This window comes from Sinohyriopsis cumingii, chromosome 15, assembly GCF_028554795.1.
Source record: "Sinohyriopsis cumingii isolate HCF-2022 chromosome 15, ASM2855479v2, whole genome shotgun sequence".
Lineage (NCBI taxonomy): Eukaryota > Metazoa > Mollusca > Bivalvia > Unionida > Unionidae > Sinohyriopsis > Sinohyriopsis cumingii.
This window is the reverse complement of record NC_142975.1, coordinates 90966984-90985260: the sequence shown is the minus strand read 5'-3', so window position 1 is coordinate 90985260 and position 18277 is coordinate 90966984. Positions and strand designations below refer to the sequence as shown.

General features: G+C 32.7%; 1 protein-coding gene across 1 annotated transcript in view; it reads right to left on the bottom strand.

Moving 5' to 3' along the window:
* The window catches only part of LOC149782287 (cubilin-like), a 79967-nt gene that overhangs the window by 21674 nt on the left and 40016 nt on the right, over window positions 1-18277 (bottom strand). Inside the window, exons 14-22 of the mRNA XM_089933663.1 lie at window positions 17702-17848; window positions 12793-12996; window positions 10672-10818; window positions 9743-9946; window positions 9016-9153; window positions 8382-8585; window positions 2820-2966; window positions 1354-1557; window positions 657-794 (exon numbers count right to left, since the gene is read on the bottom strand). Of these exons, the coding sequence (XP_089789789.1) occupies window positions 657-794; window positions 1354-1557; window positions 2820-2966; window positions 8382-8585; window positions 9016-9153; window positions 9743-9946; window positions 10672-10818; window positions 12793-12996; window positions 17702-17848 (1533 nt within the window). The remainder of the gene's footprint in view (window positions 1-656; window positions 795-1353; window positions 1558-2819; window positions 2967-8381; window positions 8586-9015; window positions 9154-9742; window positions 9947-10671; window positions 10819-12792; window positions 12997-17701; window positions 17849-18277) is intronic.

Genomic DNA, 18277 nt, shown 5'->3' with positions numbered 1-18277 from the left:
CTGAATGAAGAAAAAGGAAAGATGTTGCAAAATATCGCAACTTCCGAAGTTATCTAGAAGAGTTAAATCTTACGTTAATAGGTCAAAAGAAAAATATGTACAAGTTGATAATGTTTAAGAGTCCGTATGTGTTTTCGTTTACTTACGGTAATAATTCGTTTTCAGATGAAAAATAAGACATTTTTAATTTTCAAAAATAATAAGCTATTTCCTCCTGATATGGAGTAATACCTATTTAGTATTGCAGTGAAACGCATTTCTATTGAAATCGGCACATAACGGCTTGATATTGCAGTGAAAAGCATAAAATTCGCGAATACCTTCTTGATATTGCAAGTTGAAACCAATTCTATTGAAAACGACACATACCTGCTTGATATTGTAGTGAAAAACATTTCTGTTGAAATCGACGAATGCCTGCTTGATATTTCAGTGAACAGCCTTTCTATTGAAATCGACATATACATGTTTGATATTGCAGTAAAGTGTCTTTATTGTTGAAATCGACATATACCTGCTTCATATGCAATGAAAAGCGTTTATGTTGAAGTTTACGAGTACCTCCATGATACTGCAGAGAAAGCCTTTCTAATGAAATTAAGAAACACTTGTTTCATATTGCAGTGAACAAACTTTCTGTTGAAATCGACATATACCTGCTTGATATTGCAGTGAAAAACCTTTCTTTGCTCTATTAGCATCTGTGACAAAAATAACTTCTGCTTGATTAGACACTGTAACAAACTTCAGATCCTTGGTGTTGTTCATGCATATCCGATCAGTACTATTTGTTCCTGTGAAAAAAAGTAATTATAAATATGTTTTTATAGATAAACTGACATCTCAGTTGGACTATGAGATTATACATTTGTAAATCTGTTGTTCCCTTTTATTAAAAAATATTCAAACAAAAACTAGTACTACCAATATTATTATTACCACTAACACTGCCGTTAATAGTAATCCCAATGCTAATGATAGGAATGTAAATAATGGATAAGTTTATAAAAGAAGTAGGCCAAGGCAAGAACAGGAGAAACCCCAACAATGACAACATCAACCATGGTTTTGTTTCAAGAAGTATAAGGATTCATAAACAATGGATTGAAGATACAATTTATATAAGATTATCTTTTCAGATCGGTTAACAAATGTTTTCAAGAAAGGGTCGAGCAATATACCATGAGCCTTGCAGTAACGATTTTCTTACCTGGCATGATGTTCTAAAAATCTTTTGATGTTAAAATTAAAGAAATAATTATGAACAACTCTACATTTTTAAAAACAAATGATAGCTACTGGGCTAATTTCAAAGACATAAAGAATAAGAACGATCAATTGCCATGTACCTACCAAAATGTATCTGAAGATAATCATGAGAACAAATATTATTTTCCTCTAGGTCAACATTGGTAACTTGTATAGCAATGCTGTAATTTATCGGAGCTTCAATTGTCCACTGGCAGTATAGATTGTTTTCATACTGGGAAGGGTAATGAGGCGAAGTCAGTGTTGCTGTCGTTATCTGCGCTGTCAGATGTCCCCCACATGACTCCACTACAACAGATTACTAAATAAGCAGGTACGAAACTATGCAAGTAAAACACAAGAAAATGTGGTTCGAGTCAGTATCATTATGAGTGTTAAATCAACCGTAAAGGTAGAGCACATCATCCATGAGATGAAATATATCTGTAACACACTCGATCAAGCAATTTTTGTCCGTGCAAACTTAACCGTGTAGTATTATTCGTATTTGATAATGCTTAAACTTTTAAATGAACATATACGATAATTATAGAAAGCTAAAATGAAACCTTTGTCTACATACTAAGGAGATCATCAGCACTCATCTATTCTCTACTGACTGTAAACATCTCCTGAACGAATAGTAGTCGATGTTAACAGATTGTTCCAGATGTGAACGCCTTACTTACTAGTGTACCGGCTTTGTAAGTTATTAATGATAGATTATCATCTGACATTACCCTTACAAAGATGGCACCACTTTGGCCACAGCAAGTAACAAGACTTTTGGAGTTGTGCTTGAAGTCCACATACTTTCTGTATGATGGAATGTTTTACCCTCAAATACACAGTGCTGCTATGTGATCACCAGTCTCCTTTATAGTGAGCAATTTATATATGGAACACTTTGAATTTTAGCGCTCAACGCTGCTCCCAATCCTGCGGGGTGGTGATAGAGATATGTGGTGCATGTGATTTAAAAGTCAAAAGATTATCTAATAAAAGTGTTTGCTTTATTTCATTCCCAAGCATGTTGGTGACTAAAGTGTATAACAGATATAAGTAGCATATGTCTTAGAATAATAGCAGTTGTTTATTGTTTATGTTTTGCCATGTTTCGTATATGAATGTAACATGGTTTTCTTTCATAATACAAAGTAGGAAATCACACATTTGGACCCAAAATTGAAATAAAATTAAGTTTGGTCATAACGTTATCGATGTGTATTAAAATACGTCTTGAGCGCAGAAATAAATTTGATTATTTACTATAGCGATTTATCAAAATTTTTTTCTTGGCAAATTAAATATGTCACGAACCGGCACATTGTTTATTAGCCTGAGGCAACACAGTGGCCATGTGAGATAAATGATAATCCTACGGGACTTATATTCATTACAGAACGTTTCAGGGTTGATTTAATATTCTAATAATGTAATAAAGGTATACAATGGTTATAATGATTCAAATGAATAGTCTTTGAATTACGATTAAACTTTCATTTCAGGATGCTAATTACTTTCTCAGCACTACAGTCTTTAAAATATAGCATGTTCTAGTTAACAGTTACCAGCTTGATATTGCAAGGAAAAACCTGTACTCGTTATGGCTGCATCTGTGACAAAAATAGCATCTGCTCGATTAGATGTAGTGACGAAATTCAAATTCTCAGTGTTGTTCCTACATATCCGATCGGTTGCGGATGTTAGATTGCTTCCTGTAAAAGAAAGTTAAGAGATGTGCCACAAAAGATTCTAATTGTTTTAGGTATACAGCTCTGTATGCCTTCAAAAAGTGTCAAGTGCATTAGCGTGTTCAAGATAACAAATTTTGAAGTTCTCAAGTAAAGACGGATCCTGTTTGCCTTGTACTAACATTCTAGACAGTTATCAGGTTTCTTCACTTGTAGGAAATGTTGTTTTACTTTGGAAAAGAAAGAGCAAAGGAAAAGGAGGTGGAGTGAATTAAAAATATTTGACATATCAAAATGCTACTTGGGATTTCCATGGGCTAATCTATTTTTAATAGATTTCCGTCAGTTTGGGAAACATTTTCGATTTAAAAAAATATATATTTTAATTGCTCACCAATATATGTAGAAGTGATTAATCTCAATTTCTTCAAAGATTGAAACAAAATTTTATTCGTCTTGTAAATTGCAATGCCTAAAACTCCTCCGCCATCGAGATAATCATATCAAATATACACATGCAGACGTCGATGTTTGCATTTCTTTCAGTATTACACAATAATTTAGATCAAATCGGTTGTTCTCAAAAGAATTCATGCGAAGCCATTTACGATCATTTGTAATTGGTATAGATTTCCAATGTATTCTATACTTCTAGTTGATATTATCATTTTTCTTCATATAACTGTTCTTAAGATTATTAAAACAACATAAGACTTATTTCTGCTTCATTAGTTATTAAGTAGCAGAAGTCTCAATCTTGATATTGTACGCCCAATCTCTTCCAGAGATCATACGGGACGCACTACATATAATATGAACTTCCGAGAGAGCGATAGGTGTAAAGTTATGTTGTTTCCATTTGCAACATGCACAATGGAGCGAATGTTGGCATACCTCTTTATTATGTTCATGTACTGTGGATGACATGTCACTGGATGTTGTACTTGTGGAAAATGTACACGATATGATCAATGCACAAATATAACCAAAATAACTGCTCCCATGTGCTCCAATCATCATCCTGACTTAATTTAAAGTACACTATCTATAGCAGTTATTAAAATAGGGACAACTAATTTTGCCAGGTTAGACAATACAGCTTCTAAACGTGCACTGAATGGATTATCAAATATATTAAATATAGACAAGTTATCTGCTCTTTTCTTTATAATTTACATCTGAAGACAGGACATTAAAATGATCAAGTAAAGCTTGCATATTTTTGATAGGGGCACATGTAAAGTAAGACCAAGCTGTATACTCTATAACCCATATTACACCCATCAATCATAAACCAAAATAAAGGGAATGAAAAGTTCTCTTAACAACGCGTAATATACACGAGGTTTTAATTAAATCCTATAACCAGTGAAGAAAACCGGGGAAGTACTTTTTCTTTTAAAATCTAACCCTATACAAAAATACGAAACTCTGTGTGTGTGTGTGTTTGTGTGTGTATGATTTGGATTTTTAACGTAGCTTTAACACTTTTTTCAGTCATATCGCTGCGATGTATGCAGTGTGGCAGTTTATAGCAGAGCGCCACATAAGTTACGAGACACCATGTCAATGTGACGTCACATTGATGACATAAGAAAGTAGCGATCATACAATTTAGATCTGCGTAGTATTCGTCAGATTCGCAAAGCAGACATTCTTAAGAATGAACAGATATATATTTAGCGTCTGTCTTCCTTCAGATCAACGATCGGATGAGCCATATTAAGGATGTTCTTGTTATTACATCATTTTCCCCATACTCTTCTTTTGAGATGTTCTTGTTATTACATCATTTTCCCCATACTCTTCTTTTGGGATGTTCTTGTTATTACATCATTTTCCCCATACTCTTCTTTTGAGATGTTCTTGTTATTACATCATTTTCCCCATACTCTTCTTTTGAGATGTTCTTGTTATTACATCATTTTCCCCATACTCTTCTTTTGGGATGTTCTTGTTATTACATCATTTTCCCCATACTCTTCTTTTGGGATGTTCTTGTTATTACATCATTTTCCCCATACTCTTCTTTTGGGATGTTCTTGTTATTATATCATTTTCCCCATACTCTTCTTTTGGTGTTAACTATCCTGTTGTTGCTCTTTGTTAAGTTTTGCGTTTACATCAGCTTATGCATTTCGTTGATTCCGACACTCACATGTGCTTGCTTGGCATTACGTGTCTGAGTTTAATGCATTTTACCCTTGAGAAATACGTCGTTTCTATAATTATTATTGTTTTAGACACTATTACTAGTTGTAACGATAAGGATGACGAGGAAGAGGATGACAACGGACGCGAAGAAGAGAAAACAAGAGAGGGAATGATAGACAGAAAATACAAATAATGACGATATCGAAGTAGGAGGAAGGTGTTAAAGATCAATAAGACGTTGAGGCGAAAGTTATTTACAGAATTCTAGTGACGTGGGAGACACTCCAGCCAGCAAGGATGATAACAAGAGTGTCTTGCATGTACAGGAACTGGTACGTTAAGTAACAAAACATGTGCTAAAAACCTATTTGTTTGAGATTTTAGGATGTTCTAATTTTCCTTGGTTATTATGACAACACATATATTATGTACGCAGATACTTAGCTTTGGAAAAGATGCGTCGATAGAACAATAACTCTACCAATACTGTGATAGTACTGAATGTACCAATATGATTCCAATGCTACAATGATAGTACTGAATGTATCAATATAATTAAAATGCTATAATGATAGTAATGAATATACCAGTATAATTCCAATGCTATAATGATAGTATTGAATGTATCAATATAATTAAAAAGGTAATAATGATGGTAATGAATGTACCAGTATAATTCCAATGCTATAATGATAGTATTGAATGTATCAATATAATTAAAATGCTATAATGATAGTAATGAAAGTACCAATATAATTCCAATGCTATAATGATAGTACTGAATACAACCATTATAATTTCAATGTTATCATGATAACACTGAATGTAACGTTATAATTTTAATGCTATAATGATAGCACTGAATGTACTACTATCATTTCAATGCTATAATGATAACATTGATTGTACCATTATCATTCCAATGTTATAATGATAAAACTGAATGTACCATTATTATTCCAGTGCTATAATGATAAAACTGAATGTACCATTATCATTCCAGTGCTATAATGATAACACTGAATGTACCATTATCATTCCAACGCTATAATGATAACACTGACTGTACCATTATCATTCCAGTGCTATAATGATAAAACTGAATGTACCATTATCATTCCAACGCTATAATGATAAAACTGAATGTACCATTATCATTCCAACGCTATAATGATAAAACTGAATGTACCATTATCATTCCAATGTTATAATGATAAAACTGAATGTACCATTATCATTCCAATGCTATAATGATAACACTGACTGTACCATTATCATTCCAATGCTATAATGATAACACTGACTGTACCATTATCATTCCAATGCTATAATGATAACACTGACTGTATCATTATCATTCCAGTGCTATAATGTTTGTGCAGAATGTGCCATTATAATACCAGTGTTATAACTATTGTGCTCACTGTACCATGATAATTCCAATACTATAAATATAGCATATAATGTACTATTATAATTGTCTGCAAGTTTAATAATGAGTATATAATGCACATATTTAACTGATATAGACAAATAATAAGATACTGCTACATTTTACATGAATAGAATTATTCACTGTTTGGGGAGATTTGTTTTGATGTATTGATATATGTACCACTTTCATGTCATGTGTATATGTAAAGCATGGTAAGTATTTAGTTTCACATCGTTGTTTACATTGTCTGAATGCTGTACAGTACATATATAATAGCTATTCTATCAAATTCATGTACAGATGGGAATGTTATGTTGAGACTGTTAAGTACGATATTTGCCAATGAATGCCCCGTATGATTGATAGTATGTGCAACATTCGTCTTATTACGATGTCCGCCATCTTTGCTTTGGAGGCACTCATCTATTAGAGGCACCTCCAGTTTTCATTATGTATAATGTGGAAGCATGTTGGAACATTAATAATCAATTTATATAACGGGTTTTTGCGTAGAATCAGTTTTGCTTAACAGTAAAATAATGAACTCACCCTCTCTTGAGGTAGTGACACATCCGCATTGAACATGTTCTAATTTTTACCGTATTCCCATCGCAGTTAAAAGCCTGTTTACCTTTATTCGACTGACACAAGGCTTGTTGCTTTTGGCCATATATTTATAATTAAAAGTGCAATAATATAACAATCATTCCATATTTGTTTCGAATCACAATATTTTCACGATAGTTTATATTTATTGTGTCTTAAATACCCGTTAGCAATATGCACTATTCTGGTCGAGTGTTATATGTATAGTGCAATCTAAGGTTATAAATAAGGTTATGGTGCACACCAGTCTGTTTTTCTTTAACCGGCATCGGGTTCGTATGCAAATGCAATATTTACTGTATTCATTTTTTGCCAATTGGCTTCTAAAAGTGATAGGGAATGTTAACATTCTCAAGATGGAAATGAATTTAAAATAATCATGTTTGAAAATATACATTCATTTTCCCAATATAAATATTTAGTAAAATTCGGTATTAAAGAAAATCAAAGCTAAATATATAGATTACATGTATGTAGGGATATTGGGTCTCCGTAAAACTTACGCTATTTAAGTACCTTTGTATGACTTTGCATTTTTATTGTAACATATATGGTTACCTATTTCACAAGATAATTATATGTATTTGAATTCGTTTGTCATTGGGATTTTGATGTTACTCTTATGAATATTCTTAAATCATAATAGTACATTCTTTCTGATTAATATTGCTATTTAATACAAACTGTTGAGATTGCTGGTTATTATAACGTGTAATGAAATGGAGGGAACAGAATAAGAATACATATAAATCGTGTTGGATTAATTTATTTATTGACAAATATAAAATGTTAAGACTTTAGTAAGTCCTTCATTTTTCTCCTTCAGAGTTTCAGTTGTCTGCATTCTTTTATATATATATATATATATATATATATATATATATATATATATATATATATATATATATATATATTTCTTCACATGTAAGTAGCTAATGTAACAGTCATGATTTCTTCGGGGACTTCCTCTGTTATAAGACGACTTTTGATATAACACATATTTATATTGCAACCAATTCAAGGTTTCAATTTAAGGATTGCTTAAGTCCAGAAACAAGAAACAACTCTCTAAATGTGAGTTTCTGCTGGAAACTAAACGTCGGTGAGCTCGTCATGATACGTACCATTAAAGGCTTGGCGACAAGTCATTGCGGTATTAAGATGGAAACAAGAAAAATGTCATCTTTGCTAAGACAATTTCACAACAGTTTACTGCATAAGATGTGATACTTCTATGTACTTACCCAAATCGAACTGAAGATAATCATGGTAACATCCTTCATCATCTTCAAGGTCAATATTGGTTATGTGTATAGCAATTTTTAAATTCACAGGGGCTTCAATAGTCCAATGGCAGTGTAAATTATTTTCGTACTTGGACGGATAGTTAAGAGAAGTGAGTGTTTCTTCTGTTGTCTGGGCAATCAAGTTGCCTCCACAAATATAGACTAAAGTAAATAAATAAACGTATTAATTATTAATTATGCTTATAAATATATAGTCCTTCAAGAGTAGAAAATTAAACAAGTATTACCCGACAACATATTTTACAAGTGTCCAGAAAAATGTACATGCTTAAATTACAAATAACTATTGGATAATATTTGTGGGTGTATCATGTTGAAAATCATAAAGTATTCTATGTATCAAATATATATATCAGATACCACTTTAAGTGAAATAATAAATGGAAAAATATGGAAGAAAGAACAATTTGAAAATCATCATCACATGCAGTGCACATTTACACATATTTATTTTGCTTTTTAGTTTTTTTTCCACGCGTCACTACGCCCTTGATATTTTTGATTTGTATGACCATTATACGTAAGACTTATACAGCTGACAAATATATAATCTATTGAAGCTTACACTCACCAGCTTCATATTGCAATATAAATCCAAATTTTCCATCTGTGACATAAATGATATCAGCTTGATTCGATATCGTGATGAAAGCCAGGACCTCAGTCTTGTTCCTGCATATATGATGAGTCTTATGTGTATCATTTGTGCCTGAAAAGCAAAATATATAAACACGCTTCAGAATTATTCCTTTCAGTATGACTTGTTAAAAATGAAAATACTCTTATCATTTATGGAAACCATTTTGTATTCACTTTTTGCAATTTAAACTCTGCGTTTTTCAAAACATTTATTAGCTGCCAACAATTGTAAGATATGTTTCATATTTTACTGATGATTCACATTTTCGGGGTTTATATTGTTGAAGGAATCTTTATTGTTGATACATTGAAAAAGCAAAGTGAATGAGAAAAATATATGACTGACCCGAGCGTTACACGTCTAAGGGCAAAGGAATGAAGTTCGCAAAGCTTTAGTGATCTATATATTTAAGACGACACTCTTGTCATGTACAGACCTAGAGTTACAGAAAGAAAATGTATGTTTTTATTAAGGTCATATGCATGATGCTATTCTGTTATTTGCTGTTTTCCAGTGAGTGTATACAAGTAAATAAGTATAAAAGGATGGAAGAAAGTAGGTAAGTAAGCATGCATATTAGCATGTGTGCTTTATTTCCACGCACGCTCAAATCATCCATATACAACTTTACAATAATTTATTATTTTCTTTTACCTACCTAGAAATATTTCCAAATAATTAGACGAGCAGTCACTGTTTTCTTCAAATTCAATATTTGTGATGTTTATGACAATTCTATAATTGATCGAAGCTTCAATAGTCCAGTGACAGTATCGGTTGTCTTCATATTGAAAGGGGTAATTAGGTGATGACAATGTAGATATAAATGTCTGTGCCGTTAGATGTCCTTCACAATATGACACTAAAACAAAGACAGGAATAAAGGAATATGCTGGAAAATTGCATATTCAATATGATATACAAACAAAGAGACTAATATAAGCTAGATGTAAAGAGAAAATTAAGGCATTTCCTAATAAATGTAAGAAACAATAAAAGTTAAATGATCAATGTCGGTATCGGTAAGTGAAACGTTTTTCCAAGTTTCCTATATAAATTTACATTAAACCATAGAAAAAGTTACAATTATAAATGATAATATAAAGGGCAAATTAAACTCAAAGGTTTATATTAATTGTATTTTGTTCCATACGTACAAATGCCGATTATCTCTAATAGGAAAAGAACGTTCATTAAGTTAGGAAGAATAAGCGCATTTATTCGAAAGGCAAAATTAAATCAATAACAGATTTCAGAGCAATTTAACGTTTATTAATGTAGATCGAAGTTTTTAATGCAAGACGAAATGTACTGATTGCTTGTATTATTATTATTATAACCCGAGCAAATTGGCATCAAATCTTCTTAAAATTTGTTGCCTTTTATATAATCTAACCAATGAATTCATTTCATCATTAAGTGAGTTTACTTTTTGACAGCTGTGATAAAATTAAATATGAAATTAATAGGTATTGTCGCACGATTAAAATTGTAATTGAAATTAAAGTAACTGTCGAATTTACATATATCTGTTTTACAGCAGTTTGTTTTCAATAAAATCTATGTAAATGCGTAAATGAGAATTACCAGCACGATATCGCAGTGAAAATTTTGTTTTCGTCATTGTCCCATTCGTGACAAAAATAACATCTGCTTGATTAGACATCGTGATGAAATTCAAGTCTTGAATATTCTTCTCGCATTTTCGATCAGTCTGAAATGTATAATTGGTACCTGCAAAAAGAAAACGGTTTGCAACACATTAACAAATCGCATTATCAAAAGTGGTTTATCAAAAATGTGAATATATGTTTGCTAATCTTTACATTATCACACTGTCCAGTTCGCGGAATGTATATTTTTTGTTCTCAAATAACAGAACTCGTGCACATCCTTTTTAATTAATTTCCCAGTCAATGTTTTATGTATGCACACTCTATCTTTCTAGTTGTTGCTATTTACTTGTAAACCGATGCAAATAAGGTGGCGAATAAAATAAACATCGCACTAAACTAAAATTAGTTTGGTATCTGTTATCATACAGTTAACTGTTTTTGATTATCATAAAGACCTGTCTGTCTGTCTGTCTGTCTGTCTGTCTCTCTCTCTCTCTCTCTATATATATATATATATATGTGTGTGTGTGTGTGTGTGTGCGTGTGTACATATGTGATTAAGTGAAACATTTTCGTATTTCGATACTACAGATGAGTTTACATTTCCTATTGTAATTTTGGATGAAGACAAGTAAAAGGCAAATATTGATAATATACAGGAAAACTAGTCAAAAGAAATCTTGTCCTGGGATAACGTTGTTTATCTGAAATTTGACACAAAAACATCACAGTGAAAGCTTGTTGTAAATTAGTGCACCAATAAAATATAATAATGAGTTACTGTTTTACAAGTCATATATTACTTATTGTATTTATTTTTAATTGTTCATTTAAAATTGTTTAAAAAAATTAACATAAATGAAAAAAAATTTAAATTTTAGTTTATCTGTATTATCTTCAGTTGAATCATCCAGTGAAGGAAACTTATTTACGTCAGTCATAATTTGCATGGTTACAGTGATAGATAAATCTCTTTTATTTACGTATAGATTTGGAGGTCTATTCAGCATAAACACACCATGAAAGCACACATTTCAGAAAGACTGTTATTTACAGCAGGAAGAACAAATTATGAAACTGAAAAATACATCAAAGTATTCATATTGTCATTGTTTTCGTAAATAATGGAGACAACGAGGAAATGAGAAGACGTCCAATCATCAAGAGCAAAGTTAGCACGAATTGTGCTTACTAAATTATGGGAATGAAGGCATATATTTTCTAGAAGACCAGAAGTTGAATTATGAAGACGTAAATTCGAGATGCAGATGATTCACGAAAAAGTAAAATAAACTGTATTATATCCAAAGGTATAGAAAGGTATAGCTTTTAACCTAAATAGGGACGAACCATTTTTACCATGGCAAAATCGATCATCAAAATTACATTTTTCATCCTGACCTCAACGAGACAAAAATCGAGGGTAGTGGTGGTGGGTAAGATTACAAAGCGGATAACTGTCAAACTGATGATGTCGATAGATTGTAATTGCGAAGATTAATGTTCTATCTGTCTTAAGACAGGAAAAATAAAGCGCGATCATAGATGAGAAAAGGTGAAGAAGAAAAGTGCCAAGACACAGTCAATTAAGAAGGCGTGCTGCACGAAACTAAAGTATAAATTAGTCTAACAGTGAGAGGGTATCCAAACGGAGAATAAAGGTACTATGGACTATTTCATCGGTTATAAAGAACCGTGATTTAGTGCGGAAATGTACACATAGCTATTAAAGGATGAGAAAGTGAATAAATAAATGGACAACTAATTACAAAACAAAACCAAATACTCATCGTCAGGAATGGGAAGTTAAGTATACTGGTATACAATATAAAGATGGGCAGGGCATGCATAAAATGGTGAATCACTCGTTCATTGAGTAAACAAAATTATTGCAAACTATGGCATTACAAACCATCCTCATTGACTCGGTGGCAATCAGATTAATACTGTTAAACATTTCGTCTTGAAACGAAACGAGAAACCACCTACATACAAATAAGAGAAGAAACAGTTTATAAAAACGTTGTCTGCATCAAACAAACTAGACAAGCAGTTAATAGCAAGGAATATTATGTCTTTTTCTGATACCTACCTAGATATAACTGCAGATAATCAGAAGAACATCCCTTATTGTCGTCGATGTCAATATTTATTATCTTTATGAAAATTACGTAACTGATAGGGGCTTCCAAAGTCCAGTGGCAGCGTAGATTGTTGTCATACTGCAATGGATAATGAGGTGACGTCAACTTTGCTGTCGTATTCTGGGCTGTCAGGTTTCCTCCACAGTTGATTACTGTATGAATAAATGAATGAATGAATGAACATGTACACACACACACACACACACACACACACACACACACACACACACATATATATATATATATATATATATATATATATATATATATATATATATATATATATATATATATATATATATAAAGAGAGAGAGAGTGAGAAAGAGAGAGAGATTCTCTCTCTAAAGTTGGTAATTAAGGCAATGGAAAAGAGTGATAGGTGATGAATAATAAAAATAATGTCGCAGAGAGAAGCTAAGCTATTAAAAATAATGAGCAGATAAAAACTAATAAAACCTAAAGAATGTTAAGAAAAATAACATAAAAAGTAACTACATGTCTAGAAAGGGATATCTCTGTATAAGGAGAACAAGTTTGGAATAAAGCTTGAAGCACAATAGTGCTATAGTGCTTAATGTGACCTAATTATCTACGTCATTACGAGGGAACTTGGTTAGAAAGGCGCCATCTATATCTGTGCATTAGTATTCGCTTATAGATTGTACATTCCTATATGTAATTTCCAATACTGGAAAAAACACATGAATGTGTGTAGATTACAAGGATGATGCTGTACATACGCAATAATAATAATAATAATAATAATAACAACTTCATGTCATTAAAGGAGAATGAGGGCGAACGTGCTGATAGGAAATATTGACGAACGGAAGGTTGAACAGAACATTACATTTACGGACTATAATTTTTCTTTTAATCCTAATTCGCCTTGTGCTCGCATCTACGGTATCTAATATTTCTCTTTTTGACAACGTTTGTTTTCAGTCCACCTGCGATTTGACTCAGTGGGTAAAATTTGAGGGACTCAACGGAATGTCTGGCTGAGTTGCTTTGTTTGGAAACTTTTGTGTTGACCTTATATGTGGTATGTCATTTCATGTGTTTCTTTTTCTAAGTCTATTGTTTCACCACCATATAAAATAGTACAAATCTTGCCCGTCAGTACCCAGGTGGCAGTTTTACTGATACACCTAACCTTTCATTGAGATTATATGTATTTCTTGTTGATATACTCTTGAAAATAGTATAGCCGTCTGAGATTCCTTCCTATGTTGTCTCGCATTTTCTTGTTTTGCAAATGGGCAGATACTTTTTATGCAGACGCATAGATCAAACGTAATATTTTGTATACATGTCTAGGAAAACAACTGGTACCAATGTTGTGAGTAGGCCGGTTTGATATTCAAATATACGAAAATAACCTTTGCGACACACCAGATCTTTGCAGATACCCACTAATTCGAGAATTTTATGATAGGCGGTACACAATAAAGGCTATGTTGTAAAGGTTGTCGGATACTAGCTTTTTAACTTTACTAAAGCTTATGACAACGAGGGTACGACAGGACATTGACTACAGCAAGGTCATGACTCCAAATATATATACATTTATGTAATAGTAAGAAACTATCGTAACCAAATTTACAATCGGCGGCATTATTGAACATTCTAGTTTACTGACCTAGTGACCCACTATTGTTAGCACCTTTGATTATGGAGCAGAAATATGAAAGCTAGAATCTGACACTATAATTTTGTTCCAGTAAGTAGGACTTTGGCGCTGACTCTATTTAGTCATACATCCATTATTGTAATGAGGTACCGTTAAATGCCAATAATTCCATTTGTTTTGAATTTACCGAGTTTTCTGCAATGCGGTTGTATGTAAACGGTTATGTAATAATCATTTGGGATTTTGCTGTTTTTTTTTTTTACATATTGGTAAATTTTGGGACTATGTTTTGTTGCCAGTACACGTTAGCTGAAATTTAGTTTATTCCAGTTCCTTACACCATAATAATAATAAAAACAAGCCACACACAGTAACTTCTGATCAGAATTTGCAACCCCAGATAAAGTAGCCTATTAGAAGTTTAAACAATGTAATTAAACAATCCTTCTTACATTTCAACTCTCACCCCTTTAACCAAGCACAGCATATGGCATGTTTTACGAGCCAATCTACATTTATAATTAATGGATTTTTGCTTGGACAGTATGTTTCACCAGCTGTTATTGAAGGTGATGGTCATGTGACGCAAGCACAGGGAATCTGACTAAAAACGGACACGTTTTTGGTTTTCTAAGTTCCAAATGTGTATCAAGCAAAAACCACGAAAGCTGAAACAACATGTGTCGGACGCAAATTAATGTTGAAAAAATGTAATAACCTGGTCGCCTCTCCCTCGACCCCGCAAAGAACTCCCAAAGAAACAAAAACCATACCATGTGGCAAAGAGTTTCAGATCATTGCTATGACCCGCTACGACATTTTACCCAATCTCTAATGCTATCTTTGACCAGTCAAGATGGAGCAGGTGTGAAGAGATTGATAAAGAATACTATGAGCTACCTAAAACTGATTGCAAGATGAAAATTATAATTGTAACGATTAAATGGTCACGAATGAGTATTTATCGAAATGTAAATAATTACTTAATTGCTCACAAAATTAACGTAAGGTCTGAAGGACTTTATTTACTTCTTCTCTGATTAAATTATATTAAACAAACAAATAACAAAAACGTTTCGACGAATACACATTCATGATCATTTAATCCTATACTACATGTGTGTTTGATATGGTTTTTTAACGTAGCTTTAAAAAAGATTCAGCCATATCGCTACGATATCTGCAGTGTGGCAGTTTATAGTGATGCCTAGCACTGGGACATCATGCCTACATACTACATACCTAGATATATATTTCATTATTAATTTTGTAATCGCGTTATTGTTATCTTTGAATTATAACAGTACAATAGATGTTATCCGGGACAGAAATCTGGGTAGCTATCTTTCAGGTAGTCAGTTTCCTCTGACCCTTGCCACCCCATGTTTGATATTTAGACATTTATGTTGGGGTGTAGAGTCCATTTCCTATCGAAAAGTTGGAATTCGCCGACACCATTATGGTAGCCGCTTGCTAGCCGGCCCAGCAAACTTGAACGACCTTTCATCGAGATATACCTGCATGAAATCAATAGGAATGTGATTTATTTCCCCGAAAATCGTGAGCGTAGCATTCGTCATGTCTTTAATCCGCTGACAGATGAGACGAAAGTACGTCGTTGCTGAAATTTGACCTGGATCTGGCCATTTGCATTCCTAGTTACATGACTATACAACTCTCGCAACCTCATGTCAATGACATCAGAGGTCATATAGTCACGTGATATCAATATAAACAAATTTCCAAAGTTGTTGTACATAGAATGTGGACATATTTTATAGAAGTCACTTAATGATTGTAAATAAATATAATGCACACTTAGTTCTCAACATATTTATTCTGAGAACAACGACCAGAAAACTGTTGGTATGGCAGCAGGGTGGATAAAACCATTTTCAAGAAGTACCAAGCACGTGTCAGCGATGGTTTTGTTGGTGTCACGTGATTACCACATTGACATGTGCTCTCTGCGTAGTGATTTTGGTTTTCTTCAAATTGCTGCAACATTTACAGATTTTCGGTCATTGTTTTTATAACAAATATTTTGAGAAGTTTATGTTTTTCACATTTTTCTATAAAAATTACGTGACTTTGATCTATATGTTCGATTTGTTTTCCTACAGCAAAATTAGAAATGGTGTATTGTTGATATCACGTGACTGTATGACCTCTGATGTCACTGACATGTAGTTTGCGAGAGTTGTTTAGTCACGTGACTAGGAATGCAAATGACCAGATCCAGGTCAAATTTCATCAACGATATACTTTCGTTTCGTCTGTCAGCGGATTAAAGACATAACGAATACTACGATCGCAGTTTCTGAGAAAATAAATCATATTCCTATCGATTTCATGCAAGTATATTTTGATGAAAGGTCGTCCAGGTTAGCTGGGCCGGCAACTTTTCGATAGGAATGGACTCTGACCCTACACCCCAACATAAATGTCCAAATATCAAAAATGGGGTGGCAAGGGTCAGAGGAAACTCAGAATCTTTCCGGCAGTTAAATTGGTCACCTGTGGGCAAGTTAAACTAAGCATAGTCTTCTTCAGAAATTGAAATAACCAATATGCCACATTGCAAATAGTTCAAAGTATACAGTTTTGTTTTTGTATATATTAGTTTAATATTTTTTAATTTTGATTACGTCATAACAAAATATGGATATTTGTTTCTATTTTTATTGTGTACTTGCTATTTGTTTGCGTCATCCGCCTTGGAAAAGAGACGTGCCGTTCTAGCAAGCGCTTGACCATTATCACTGACTTATTGCTCCGGCGTTTGTCATGTTCTTTTTCCACTCTGTTTTATTGTCCTTGGCGAGAACAATCTCGCAAAGATCAGGTGCAATTCAAAGAACTTACTTGCTATATATACTTTCTCAATGAATTCTCTCTCTCTCTCTCTCTCTCTCTCTCTCTCTCTCTCTCTCTCTCTCTCTCTCTATATATATATATATATATATATATATATATATATATATATATATATATATACGACAACGTTTCAAATTATATCCTTTAATATAAAGTGTCTTTAAAAAACCGATACGAGATGAAAACTATTGAATGCGATATCCTTTAAATTAGATGAAACTTTCAAAAGCTATATAGTGAAGATGGTATGTATAATCTATTTATAATACGATAGAGAATCGATTCGATATTTTCACTGATGTTAGATTATAAAGTTTAAGTAATAAACCTGTAATGGGGATACATACCAGCTTGATACTGTAAAGAAAAGCCTCTCTTTGCTACCGATCCATCCGTGATAAAAATGACATGTACTTCGTCAGACATCGAGATGGAATTCAGAGGTTCATTACTTTGTCTGCATATTCGATTGGTGTCCAAAATGTAGTCGTTACCTAACAAGCAGATACAGCCCTATACAAATCTATTTCTCTAAAAAGACATTTTATTATGATACCTTTACACGAAAAGCTTTAATTCATTCCTGGAATCAAAATTGTCTAATTTGATTGTCTTTTGGAGAGTTCATGGCTTTTTGACTGGGTTGAAAACAAATGCATACCAAATGATAATTTTAATACACAGGTGTGTATAAGCCTTGGACCATGTGACAAGTATTCAACTTTTTGTCAATGACACAATGGTAGTTGTCGATCAGATTAAAACTTTAGGCTGAAAATAATGTACCTCATAAGTGTTTTCTAGCCACAAAAAAGCTTGCCCAAAAATTGTTTGAGATTATTGGAATATCGTGCAATTGACAAATCTTTCATCTAGAGATGTATTCATTATCATAATTATTTACTTAGACATTTGGACTTGTC